Raw genomic sequence first — 14,945 nt, 5'->3', positions numbered from 1 at the left:
ACAAGTGGATGTGTTGGTGAAAATCGAGTTGAAGTGATGAAACCCTCATCAAGGGTTAGATCATCTTAAAGGTGCACTTCTCAAGGTTGTATAACTTGAGGGCTGTAAATTCACTTGGGTTCATTTTTTGGTTTGTAGGTAGACAGGGATGTGTCATAGGGAAAACTGATGTCACAATAATAATGTTATCCTGTAAATTGTCCTGCACATCTCATAAACTTGCACACGTTGTTTAGTCTTCATGTCTTGAAGCACATACATGTTTGACGTGCAATTTCTCAAATCACAGAAATTGAAATTGGACATGAGGAGAGCAAAGACTGCAAACTTGCCTATTGAGGTCAGTTTAACCACTACCAGCCGGGGACTCCGAAATCGGAGCCGTATGGTTTATATGTGTGGCCGGGGTCTCTGAACTCGGACAAAGGAAACAGGGCCCTATAATGAAAGACCGTACTCCGAACAAAAGACCAGACTGCTGGGCATTACCGGCATTTTTCACTCTCAAAAGTGGTGATAATCCAGCGTTATTTTGAAACCGTATACCAGGGTTTGGGGCATTGAGAGCAAGCGGATTACCACCGGGGACAAAAGTGCTCCACCACCACAGCGATGAGCCACACAGCACCGCTGCACACTAATCTGGCCCCTATTGAAAAGAGGTCAGCAGTGCACTGAGCCAGGTTCGTGAACAAAAGACAGTTGTATAACACCGTACAATCTGGGCTCTGTTTACAAGGCTGCAGGCCTGGCTGAAATACTCGGGCGTCAATGAAGGTCACCAGTCAACTTAGAGTAGTGCCTAAAGATTACTTTGTGTGGCTATAAACGACTGTTAAATGGAATGATGAATTTTTGAAGGATTTTGAAAACGGAAAAAATGATAGTCATACCGGCCCAGCATCATCAACGCTGAAAAAGACCCGCCACGAAGTTGTAAATCAGTTGCCGTCGCCATGATCACATGTTAAGTTTGGGGTTTGTGTGGCCAAGCATGGCAGCAGCCTGATGTAACTTGATACTTTCACCTTTTTCGCCATTAGGGAATAAATGACGCCCACAATAGGCACTACGCCCTTCATTAGCTCTTGCTGAACTTGTTGAAGTTAAGTATCCTGTGACTGGGTCTTCGATTTTAACAAACTCCATGTTTCTGGGTTGACTTGTATACAGTCAAGGATGTAGACGTTAAAAGGGCATTGGAGGGCTTGAAGCTTTTATGCAGCCTTGACTTCAAGCAGCTTGTTTCATACTAATGTACGATGTTTCGTCTATGACAATTGCCAGTTTTTCATTGACTGCAGAAGCAGTTGGAGCATTCTCCAGTTCAATTTCTCAAAACTGTAAAACAGCTGCTCCTCCTGGCCTGTGGCATCACTCTAATGGATAATCTCTTTGTGGCTGGTGGATTGAGGATGGCTGATATAAAGAGTTTCCAATGCTTTTGCCATGGCAAGTTTATCCGTATTGGCAAATTCTTGCCAAGAAATTGTTTGCGATTTCTCAGTGCCTCATTCCACTTGACAAACCATTCTGGGAACCATTCGTTTGCTGCTGGGCTTCCATTTCATTGACTGTTTTGAGCTGTCATGCCGTCAGCTCCAGGACATCAGCTTCTAGGGGGCATCATTGGGATAAATGTACACTACTACGTGTATTGCGTAGCTCCATACTGACACGTTGTCTAAAGAAGCATCAGAGTAGTGAGAGCACTGTTACAGCAATGTGACTTACTCTGGCACAGAAAAATGTATTGAGGCATTAAGGGCATGGTGCACAGGCAAGATTCTCTTTTCAAGGTCTCTCAGCCGTGACTTATGTAATTTCATGTAAGTCCGAATTGGAGGTCTGAAGACCTCATGTGTGAATACATTACCAAGAGTCTATCGAACAATGATATTTAATAGCTTCTGGAAAGAAAGATCGCCAGAAAATAATCAAAGAAAGTGGAAAATGTCAATTTTAGATCAAAGTATAATTATAAAAAAATATCGTTTTTTTACCTAGCTTTGTGTCTAATTTTCACAATTATGCCGAGTTTACCTTCAAGTAACTTTGATGCCACATGAATGACTAGTAACTCTTATGTACAAAAAGGGTTATCACTTCTAGGAAGGAAACTTTTTTTTGAAATTTACTCCGTTTTTCGTTGGGACCCATTTTTGTCATTTTCTGTGTTCTTTACCTTACTTAGTGCCCAATTTTCACGCTTGTGTCGAATTCCCCTCAGATCATCAGTGATAATGTTTGGAAGACTGATAAATTGTTTGTATCTATCAGCTCGTTTTTTTTTTTTTTCAAGATCAAGAGCCCTTTGTCTGAAATGTGGTTCGTTTTTCATGCAGATTCAAATTTCCTTGGAAAAAGTTTGGCAGCGGTCAAAAAAGAGATGTCCAGAGTTTGGGCATGGTGCACACGTGCATGTACACGTACACACCCCTGTGTGCGTTTGGGTATGACTTGGCCTACTGCATAGCACAAATGTGTATAATCACGTCAAATTGCCCGACTAAAAGGCACAAACAAAAATATTCCGTTTTCATTCATACGGTTTCCTTCTTGTATGATACTTTCTCATTAGAGCGTTCATGATATTCCTCTCCATTCACAAGTGGAGAATAGTCAGGAAAAATCCTGCTAAACTGAAACAAATGTTGCCTTCACTTTTGACCCTGTTACTTTGGAGGTATCTGACAAAGACGGCCAAAAGTTTGGCAGAAAATAAATTTTTATAGTTTGCAAGTTAGTAAAAGGGACTTTGAGTGTTTAAATTCTAACTGGTAGGGAAAAGAGGGGCAAAGAACTTTGTCTGAGCTTGTTGTTGATCCATTACTCTTGGGGTCCACCTGTCTGAGTTAAGAGCCATTTTACTGGCTTCTGCCAGTGTAGTGGGATTCAGTACGTATGCACACCAACTAAGTGAGGGGCTGAGCATACATGTATGTGAGGTGGAATACAGAAGTTAATGACCTTGAACCAGGCGAGCTGACAACAAAAGTGAATGTATTCCTTATATCTACATAACTGTAGTGTCATGGCTTTTGCAGCAATAGTAACATTTCATTACCTTCTATCTCCCACAGATTCTGTACCGATTAAAAAATACCACAAGCAAATTGTGTGGTTTTGACTATTTGTGACCCGCTCTGTGGAAATGAGTCATAAGTCGCCAGATCCACTTTTTGAGTTTTCTTTTGTATTGGAAAGAACAAATTGAGTTTTTTGTTTTGATGTATCACTCAGTTTGGCATCCTGATGAAAGTGGATACACCATGGTGAAAAACGCTGTGGGTTCCTATTGATTTACACTGTGCAAAGTTATTCTAAAGGACTTTTTACTCCAAAGTGGCTCTGGGGACTTGTGACTCATTTTATTTATTTATTTATTCTGGTTTATTCAATTGAAATAAACAGGGTAGGAAGCCACATCAGGGTCGCTGATAAAATCCCATTTACAATAATCTAAAGGCTTCACATATCAGCAGAAGGGAATATAAAATGAGTATGGAAAATGATTAACAATTTAAAAAATGTAAAAAAAAATTATGAAAAATTAAGTCACAGAGTGGGTCACAATTATGCTGTGAACTCCAAAAATGGCTTTACCAATGCAGACTCAGCAGCTATATTATCTTATATTACTGTCATGAACACCCAGGATTTTGGATATTTTGTGCATGCTCTTGTGAGTTAAAACATTTTTATAGAAATACCAATATGATCGGTTTCTCTCAAACTCTGCAGAACCTACCAGTTAAGGTTTTACTGTTTTACAGAACATGGATGCAGAATACAATGTCTGTATAACAAATATGATGGGATCTACACAAAGTGTTTTGTATATTGGTTTTTTGGTACAGTGATTTTCAATCCGCGGTGTACCAGCACCTGGCTCTGCCCCATTCATGATGTGGCAAATTGTGGCAATTTTTTGCCAGAACTTCCAGCTTATATGTAAAGAAGTGATAGCACTGGAATTAGTGCATTCGGTTTAGTTCATGTTCTCTTCCTACCCTTCTCCACCTTGTGGAGTGTTCTCTAGTCATGAGGTGAAATAAGTTTTCCTTGAGTCATTGCTTGTGACATTCTATATAGTGACTCTTGTTTCCCACCGCTAAACTGGAGCTTTAATGAATTGACCAGAGACTGGTTTATATAATAGCACTGGCAGTTTAGTGATACATGTTGGAATTTAGAAATGCAACAAATGTCCAGCAAGGGTTAAAATGACACCCATCAAAACTTTAACAAAGAATTCTGAGGTTATATTACGAATGTTAATCTGTCAAACCGCATGTGCATTTTTTCATTTTTTATTTTTTAATTATTTTCTTTTTTTAGGTAGTAGTCTTTTACTATGTAGCAATGGCATGAAGCAAAATTTCCTGCCTAAGAGTCACCCTCGGTGCACATACTTTGCAGCTGGTTTACATGGCCACCTGTAGATGAATGCACAAGTATTGTGCATGCACCCATTGACTACCCCACGTGATGGCTTTTGATCCTTCACAAGAAATATTACACATGTAATTAACTTCTGAGTCATCATCATTAGTCCTGCATACATTTATATTTCTTTTATTTCAAAGCAAATTTCCAACGTTTAGTAAAAATGTATGGAATACTTGAGGGCCAAGGGGAATGTAAGGTACACCCGGATATTTGATATAGCAGTCTTCAGTATAGCATTGTATTGTATTGTTTTATGTTGTGATGCTGTAAAACTATCCCCTATTAGATCCCCCATCAATGATTTATTCAGCATTCCAAATGATCTGCTCAACAGATCTCTTTGAGAGGTTAGTTTTACCACACCACTCAAACCAGTTGCATATATCCAGGTTTGGGGTCTAGCAGCTTATTCAACTTTTGGTAGGAGAGGGCTACGTCACTCTTCCATGTTGCGGCATCTTTGGGGCATTTTGTTTTGTGCAAGGTATTTCATCAAGAAACATGTTCATCATATTCCTTAGTCTCTAGCAATAATTTGGGGCAGTCAATCACAAATGTAACCTTTTGCCCTCAAATTGAATTGTATCCTTAAGAATCAGAAAACCTTTGAAGTTTGCATGTACTGGGGTAGTCAATGTGTCATCAACAGAATTTCTCCTCTTTTGACTAATTAAAAATAAAACTTAAACATGCCTAAAACATTTGGGTATCTCTTTCAGTTACTTGTGAGTGAATGACTCCCACAATACTGCCTCTGTAAATTTCGTCCCATTGGCTTTTCTGCAAATAAAATAAATACTAGGCTATAGTTATAGAAGTTTGCAGTAGTATCATGCAAGGATATCTCTTTCTGAGCATGTGTGGTTCTGAAATGCCCAGAAAGAGATCCACACATGGTGCTACTGCAAACCTCTATTAGTAACTTGCTACCTTCACCATGAAAAGCTTCATAGGTCATACACTACATGTGTTTGTTATAGTTACAAATACAAGGTGATCAGGCAATATGGATTTCTTGTCTTCTGTGCCAAGTCACCGGAATACGAAAATAAAACCATGAAAGGTACATAATACAATTTGTAAAATGCACACAAATAGGTATGTGGACAAGCACTCAGAACATGCAGAATTATTTTTAAAAATTGCCCAAGTCACAAATACTGTAAACACACAGTAATAATTGCTACACCAGAGCCCCTATCAAGCCCCAAGAAAGAGATTATTTCCCCATAAGTGCAACAAATTATTTGCTAGTACCCGACAAAAGTGACAGGCAAACTAAGCTTCTGAAACGCTTGAAGTTGCACAAGTAATCACATTCATTACCAACTCTTCCATGAACCCAAACTGTAACAAGTCGCCTCATCACAATTCTGTTAAGTTTCATGATTACTGTATATGTACATGTACGTGTTTAAATCTCTAAATCACTCATACCAGTGCATATTCTCTCAAACTGTCCCATAGCCGCACAGTGTGGCTAACGGAGATTGTCTTACCGTGCACTTACATGTACATGTATTTTGATCTATAATACTGACTGTTTGCTCTCTAGGAAAGTTCTTCAGAAGATGAGAGTCAACCACCTTCAAAGAAAACCAAGCTGGACACAACACAGCAAGGTTCAAGCAGCAGCAAAGGGAGAAAGAGAATCAAATGAATCTTGATAACATCACCAGTATGATTTAGCGTGATTCATTGAACATCGTTTCAGAGGGGAGGAGGGAGGTATTAGAACATTTCAAAGTAAACTTGAGTACTGTTTGCCAGTTCCAGTTTTCATAATTGAGAAACAATTTTCAAAGGCTTTATTAATGTTCCATGCATAGGGATCATCTTATCACAAGTCAGAACAGTTGCCCTTTCAGTAGAGCAGCAGAAGCCAGTTTCTGAAAAGCCCAGCGTAAAACAATTGACTTTGTCAACACTGGTACATAGACCTGTAATAAATCAATTGAGAAATTTTCATCCTTACAGACAGTTCACTCCTCATTACATGTATAGGTTGCATTTTACTTGCTTTAATAGATTTTTGTCAATACTCACTGTTGACTATTTCCCCTTTGGAAACCCTTGTTATGAATTTTTCTAGACTTTTTCCTTTTTTTTAACAGATTTTCCAGCCTATTCATTGAAATTAGCAATTGAAAGACCATACTGGATTAGTCTTATATACACATGCATGCACGTTTATTGTTTGTAAAATCGTTGGTGTCTTATGATCCGGCAAAACATGCACTAAGTACGAGAACAAGATTTTGAGAAAAATTGAAACGTTTGTGAGTTTTCAAATGAAAAATTTTAGCGGGTAATGTTCACATTCGCAGGTAATAAAATGTGGTGTCAAAATAAATCTGTGTTGATTCATGAATGTTGTTAAAGGGAAGATATTTAAGTGAAAGAAAGGTTTCCAGTTCGCAAAACCATTTCTTAAAATTTTGCACAATAGTTTGTTTTACAAACTGACGCATGAACTATTTTGTCACTTTGTAAAACTAATATGATACTAGTGTTAACATCGTGATGCAATGCTGGTATATACTACGAACTGACAATGCAAGTGAAAATTCAGCCAGATCGTTTTCATGTGCTGAATTCTTGTTTACAACCCACCATTAGCATCCATCGTAAAAATTACTGGGTGAAAAATTTCAAAGTGTATTGCCTAAACATATATTCCCTTCTCATATAGCAAACATTAACATACATCAAAACATAAACAGACAAAGTAATTATATCCATGTCATTTTATTTACTCCAGTATAGAACATTACAATTGAGTTATTTCTTGCACTAAAATAATTTATTTGAGCAATGGAATTTCCAAATGTGCCTGTAATAATTTCATTTTAGCTGTTATAATTTCAATAAAATGAGCTGCATTTTTTTCCTCCAGTTTATTTTTTGCTCATGTTTTTTATTTACTCTATTTTCGTGCAGTCCAAAACTTTGAGCTGCAGGTGTAAGATATATCAAGACTCATCCAAATTCCAACACTTTTTTCCATCATAATATTCTGAATTTTAGGAGTTTCCCATTAGGATATTGGGACATTTCAAAGCCGATTATTTCATGGATATTTCTAGGATATTTCAATTCAATTCAAGTCAGGTTTATTATAAAACACCACTAAAAAAGAAGTCCAGAGACTTATACTCTTCAGTTGACATAAAGGGTCAAAAAATAACTATTAAAAACATGAAATTAAATTAATTTAATAAGCAAATCATTGACGGAATTGGTGAAGTTTCATATATGCGAGTCCTTATTTTCAGCTGTTCCAATTGGTATGAATTCCTGAGTGTAGTGAAAAATATAAGTAATGCTGAGGTGGCAAGAGATGGCGATGCCTATCAGATACAAGTAAGGATTTTGCAAATTTTCCAAACTTTGGTTATAAATTTGAAATGGTTCTACTTAAGTAAATGAAATGGCATAATATCATTTTCCTCAGGGGCATCAAGCTTTTCAAACAAAAGCACTAAATCACTTGGAACGGGTTTATCAATTAGAAAGGCCTCTTGATAGTCACCGTCATCTCTGTGTGGCTGGAACTGAACCTAGACAGAAAATAAAATTAATGGCTGTTAAAGTAATCCTAAAAGCCTAATTGTTTTTCTAGTTAGTGTAAAACCAAAGTAAAAAAATGGCCTGGAGAAATTGCTCTGTAAATTACATGTAGTTTCCACATTGACACAGCTTCATCATCTGTTTTATGTTCAGTGACATTAAAACTTCTGTAAACAAACTGCATAGAATAATATAGAACCTAAAAATACAGAAGAAACTGGAGTTAACAAACATCTTCAAGTCGATCCACTAAAGCCATACAATACCAGTTCACATGTTTATGTTTACTTGACAGCTTGATTCCAAAATGGGACAATAGATACAACAGTCAAGGACATTAAGAAAATTTTCTGTTTTTGTTTTTGTGCTTTTTGGTTTCTGTACCAAAGTCTTAATTCTTATTTGAAACTAGTTTAAGACGGATAGATTTGCTTAGATTTGTAATGAAGCCATTTCCTAAAAACATGGCAAACTAACAATATAATTATATGGAACTCCTTGTGCCTTAAAAAGATCAAAATAAACCAACCTGGAGTGGTGAACTCTATCTTCTCGTTGGGCTGCTACCTTGATGTCTATAGTGACAGGCAAGAATATCCTTCTCACAAAAAAAGACAAAATGTTTTAAAGACTGTCCACATTACACACACTTTCACGACTGTTTTTAAATAATTTAAAAATAATGTCATTTGAAAGGAACATACAAGATAAATTTGATTCATGAATTTGTAGTGTAACAGGAATTCTTAAGGAGGTAGAAATGCACATCATTTGGATTGCAGTATAAAAACAACTCATGATTTGCATGCGCCTCAAGCATTTTTCCCTCAGTTTACAAACTAGCCACTTATTTTCAAGGGGTTCAGTATTAGACAGTGGTAAGGCTAGCGACTGTTAATCAGGTTAGAAGTTAGGCTTAAGGTTACCACAAGGATCAATGTGTGCATAATCTATTACTTGTACAACAGCAACATTATGAATCATATTATCACATGATGATGAGGCACAGTAAAAGTCACTTTTAAAATAAAATTAATAAACTCTCTCTCTCTCCACATTTCACAGGTTTTAGATAACTTCATCTATATAATATACAATCGTTTTTGTTTGATAGTGACTTTGTCAGTTGGGAAAGCACAGCATCCCTGAGAAACAGTACAGTTTTGTTTCATGAACTGACCATATTATTGCTTTGCCATTTCATAATGTTGAAATTTCGACACATTGATTTATTTCGTTCACAAGACTTTTTAAAGATGCTCTGTATCTGAAAATCTATGGCATTTCAGGGGTTGAAGTTTCATGTGATGCTACATTGTAATAAGTATGTTATATGTGAAAAAGTGAGAATCGAAAAATGTAAGCAATTTGTCGGTTTTTGCCCGGCGGTTCGTAAAAAACGCTGAAAAAATATCACTACCCAAGGCACTCATGTACACAGTGCGAGTTGGCAGGTTATGGTGGTAACAGGTATCGTCCAGGAATTTTTTATCATTGGCTGATAAAACATTAAGCCTAACACTTTGATCAAAGCTAAAGAGTACCATTAGTGCAAGAAACAGAATGTGACCAAATACGTGCACATACTACATTTGTTTGTACTGAACTTCCTACTTCTAATGATGTCACTCTTCAGTACTCTGTAAATCCCTATGAAAACTCCCAGGATTAGCCCTTTTATCCCCTGAAAATATCTGAGTAAAAAGCACTTGGGGGTTAATTTCACAGCAGAATAGTTTAAGGGTTTTTAAGGCAGACAGATGTTCACATTCCATTTGTCTTCTCTGAATTAAAATACTTCTACTGTATACAGTTTGTGAAGTAACTGCTGTTGAACTTGAGTTCTGTGAAAATTAATCTTGGATGACTTGGAACATTTCATTCAAATACAATTTTTTCTTTTCATTGCAAGAATATGAACCTTCATTACTTGTTTATGTAGTGCCTGAATAAAGCATTTTTGTACCCTCTAATGACTGCAGTCACTGTTTTTCTTTCTTTGTTCAGCAAAATAAAGGCAGCAATTTGTCAAGTTTGGAATCATTTGATGGGTTTATAAAGTTTCTGAATGTTTTATTAGTTAGCATTCTTCATTTTTTCTCTTTATAAGAAGCATCAACCTTACTTATGAGTTCAGACATTTCATCAATTGCAAGACTACAGTTGGCCCCCTGAGTGCGTGTAGAGAGCTGTGTTAAAGCACCATCAACTTTACAAGTGTGTGTAGTGTTACCATGCAGTAATTTCAAACCACCCACCTGACAAGATTGATTCCTGTCCAAGGTCATCTAGACTTCCACACCTCTGTCATACATAGAAACCAGAGTACGACCTCCACGTCTGCACTACTGTCTGGACCTTCAGAGATCCTTTCAAGACCGCTGGAACAAGCTGCAAAACAAAACCTTTATTTTTTTTCACCAGATTTGTGCTGGAAGAATATCAACATAAGCTGACAGCCACAGAGGAACTGCTCACAAGTACCAGACGTATCAGCTCTTTCAACCAATGCTGAGCAGTTTCAAGACCAAGACAACATCAAAGCCCAAAGCTGTCTGACAACCGTTTAGATGCGTCAAGAGGAAATACTGATAATAAACCAAACAGTCTTTTGACTATCCTATCCAAAGTGGGATATCAGATGGGGGGCTCCCCGACTTGGATCCAGGAATAGATGACCACAACTGTATCAACTGCATCAGTAGTCCACTACTTTCTATAATGCTCTTGATTGCTTTTTGGTTGCTATTGTGGCTACCTCTGGACTCACTTGTGCCCTAGAGGAGTTACAGTGATTCAAACTTTTGACAGCTAACTAACAAAGAAGTTAACCTCTCAGACTTCTGAGATGAGGTGCAGTGCAAGTTCAAAAATCCCAACTTGTTGATATTCACAATCAACAATCTCACTTGGCAGACTGAGCTTTTTGACACTGTAACTTTTACCAGGTGACTAGGATGGGTGCAACTGATAAAGTTACTGAGATAGCAATCTGTAAATACATAAAAACACCCAAAAGTAATAAAAAAAGTGACAAAACTTCACAAAAGCTTTGCAGAAACTGGGCTCAAAAGTCACTTTGCTCTCAAAATAATAATTCAGATTAACAGATAATAAAATGGGCAAAATTAGCTCACCAAATCGGGCTCTCTGAGGTTCTATCAAGGATGACTGACTTCAAGAAATCTAATATACTTTGGACAATTTAGAACACTATGACGCTCAAATTACATGAAGTTAAAGCAAAAGCACAAAACAAGACTCTGGTTTCTGGTCATGGGCTTAGTCCAAAGTGGTGCGGTGATGCTTTTCCCCCCTCTTTTTTCCCCTTAAGTTGGGTGTACATGCGCATATACTTCAGAGCGGATGGCCTTGTTACAATGAAAAGTGTCAATTAACAACTTTGAATTAATAAAAAGACCGTAAAATATGACGAGAGACAATGGCTTCAGTCATTTCACTCAAACGAGGCCTCTATGCTTGGCAAGATTAAGCTTGATAAAATACAATAGCACAACCATGGAAAAATTAAATGTGAAAAAATAAATGTTCAGCTCCAGTTTCCGGTTTGAAATGAAATTCTCACGAGAAAGCAGTATACGACATTCTTTGCACCTTGTTTTTTTTTCTTTAGCTTGAGGAAACAAATTGCACGTCAAGTAGCCTACGAAAAAATATAAATGAAAGAGTTCAGCTCCAGAGTCAAAATGAAGAAGGTAAATGATATACTGTGCACTTGTTTTCTGTTTTAGCTTATAAGACACAAGCTGCATATAAAATACTGGGGAAAAGATTAAGCTCGGAAAATAAAATCTCCTCTCACTCTAAGTGGCAAGTGACAATGCATAAGTTGTTACATGTATAGTTGTCATAACGTGATGCATGTCCATCGCCACTGCATGCATCCACTACTAGTTCCCATAGAATCATGCATAATATCAAGCAGCCAACCCATTTGGACAAGGCCTTCGTGTAAAGATACACGATAAGAGTGTCCGACTTAAATGTATGGAGCTTAGGGGGATTCCTTCACTGACATATTACTCAACTCCACCCATCAAAACACATTAAAATTACGCGGTCACAGAATTCCTGACGATCAAGTAAGTTTGGCGGCTTTTGGAAATTGTTTTATGCAAATTTTAAAAAATCTTTATTTTTGCCGACGTGCTGGTCTACGGCGACGCACGCGGTGACCAGAAACCGGAGACTTTTTCGGCCTCAAGAATTAAGCATGGACTTCTTTTGTGCAGAGGTCCACTCTACATGACATTACATGTAGGTACAGTGTACAGTATGCCACGCCTGCACACACAAGGCTCATAACTGACAGACCTGTGTACAAGGTCTTGGCATGATGTGTAACAAAAAACAAAGGTAGTCTCTGCCCTTAAGTATGAAATAAAGTGCTAGAAATGATTCGTATTAAACAGTCTAAATTTGTGCCTTTAAAGTTTTTAGTAAAGATTATAAAAAAGTAAATGAAGACATAATTATTAAGATGAACTCACTGCACAGCTGCTGCATTGACCTTTTCTTGGTTGGTCTGCTAAGCTTTCACACAGCTCATGCGCCTCAATGTACTTTTCTCCCTTTGTTTTTCTAATATTTCTTGGTTTCCCATGGATATGGATATAAATCTTCAAAGAGCGTTGATAAATGAGTCGGAGTTTAGACTGTGCGCTCAATGTGGACGACGCTTACCTTAAAGGGATACAGAAATAGAAAACATTTAGTTCAAATCTTTGTTGAAAATCTTGCTTTATAAAGCATTGATCCTGAAAAAAAGAGAGGTAAATAAACGTCATTTTCTGTGGAGAAAGGCAAACACACACACGGCTGGAGTGTGGGTGTTCCTCATATCCCTGAAATTTGCCCACTGTGCCTGTTACAGGACCTAGGATAATCAGCGTCTCGGCCAGGTAGAATGAAAGTCACGCCGCCAAGCCATTATACTCCACCCTTCCGGTCACAATGCATTTGACTGAAATAGGGGGGGGCAATGTGGGTAATCTCCTCGTTAATATGAAACGACAATAACTGCAGCTTTGTTACGGATCTACAGTAACCATAGATAAAACAAAAATAGTCTACACTTTGAACAAAAGAGTGACGTCACAAAAATCATTTGATATTTTTATTGCAGTTATTTTTCACGAATGGAGCAAAGCGCACCACCATTCGGTATCTTACCAGTGGCGTACTGCACAAGTCTACAGAAAGACTAAAGTCACTTTTCACTTCACATTTTAATTTAAACACCTTTTTTTATCATTTATGCTCTTTGAGTGCAAGTTATGAGCTTTTGTGCATAGAGCGCTATTTTAAACAACCTATGACAATCATAACATTTTTCACATTACAAAAAAGGACAAAACATTACCCATAAAAATGGAAGTTAACCCATAATTTTATCACACAGTGTTTACAATTTAATCGACTGGCACAAGTTTTATGTTCTGTTATTTAGTATACCTTAACAGACTATGTTATCCAGCATATAATATCAGTGACAGCTGTCAGTAACTTGTCAGTAGCTTGTGGCGGCTGTCTTTGAAGTGTTACTTTGGTGGAGGGGGTGTTGTGGCTTGGCTGGCACATGGCAAGACCCCCCCCACACACACACACACACAAGTGCGTATTTGCCTGCAACTGGGGACCCCCTATTGTTCCTCTTTTGTTTCTACTTTAACTTTTTTACAAGTACAGCAATATGTTTTGTACACACTTGTCAATCGCGGACCCTCTGTCAATCGGGTACCTTATTGTCCTCTATTGTTCAAGGTCCCCAATTGAATGCAGAAACAAACCCACCCACACCCCTCAAATCCAGATAGCCTGGGAAACAAGGCCCATGACGGTACTGTGATCTACTTTCAGCAGGTTTTACTAGCTGTAGAGGCTAGAGGACAACCACTGAAGTGTTTAGATGCCCTTAGAAGGGATCTGTGCTCTGAACCCCCAAGAAATGATGCGGCCTCTTCTGAAGAGCAGTCCCAGCAACACAGAAAAACCAATATCAAAATGCATTGCACAGATATACATGTATGCAGACTCTTTAGCTAAAGTTTATACCATATGAACTAAGCACTGAAATTAATGATATGAAACTTGTGCTGGTTAAAGCAAAAGGTCTGTAGAAACAGTGTGCTGGCGGCACTGAATTGAACTGTTTTAGAAGTTCTGTGCTAATTAAGCAAATATAACTTAATAAAACTGATGTCTTTTCATTTTACCTTTTTACTTTTTACAGTGATCAAAAGCACGACAGAACTAACCTTCATTTGCACCGATATGATAGGTTGACAGTTATTCATATTGCTCAGTGCTTACAAAATTGACTCTATAAAATATTCAAATCAACAACCTGTGACATTGCATTTGGAAAGAGTAGGTGTTGTTTTGACAGTCTGTGATGCCTACTCTCAAGCTAAGAATATTTATACATGGACATCAATAATGGAAGGTAAAATGAGCTGTTCAGGAACATGTGCATGATCTATTTCATAAATTCACTCTTTCTTCTGCTCCAGTCATTCCACAGTAACTCGTTTTCATCAAAGATTAACCCATCTAATTTTAACTATTTCTTCCAATGCAGAATTGACAAGTTGAAGTACTGGCTCAAGAGAGATTATCCTGAGCTCTGCTTCCACAAACCTTTCTGGAGAAACAAGTGTGAGATTGTTAATTCCTCCACATTGTCATCAAGACGTGTGGCCGAATCTCTGGACACTCCGGAGGATGTTTTATCAACCAACACGTTTGATTTGGAAACTGGTACAGATGCTCCCACCTCTTCGTACACTGTTACAGGACAGGATGACTCTTGTGCTTGATTATTTTTTGATGGATAAACGAGAAAATGCTCTAGGGTTCCAATTTGCAGCCCTCTTCAGTGGTGTCTTTTCAAGGAAGCACAA

General features: G+C 37.7%; 1 protein-coding gene across 1 annotated transcript in view; it reads left to right on the top strand.

Annotated features, from left to right (window-relative positions):
- fanci (FA complementation group I) overlaps window positions 1-9,995 on the top strand; it is an 89,975-nt gene extending 79,980 nt beyond the window's left edge. Inside the window, 2 exon segments of the mRNA XM_087144693.1 lie at window positions 6,008-6,087; window positions 6,089-9,995. Of these exon segments, the coding sequence (XP_087000819.1) occupies window positions 6,008-6,087; window positions 6,089-6,119 (111 nt within the window). The 3' untranslated portion in view covers window positions 6,120-9,995.
- Window positions 9,996-14,945: the final 4,950 nt, after the last annotated feature.

This window comes from Acanthaster planci, linkage group LG13 (genome assembly GCF_054643075.1).
Source record: "Acanthaster planci isolate LZ-2023a linkage group LG13, COTS_SCS, whole genome shotgun sequence".
Lineage (NCBI taxonomy): Eukaryota > Metazoa > Echinodermata > Asteroidea > Valvatida > Acanthasteridae > Acanthaster > Acanthaster planci.
The sequence above is the reverse complement of the archived record's forward strand: the minus strand, read 5'-3'. Positions and strand labels throughout refer to the sequence as shown.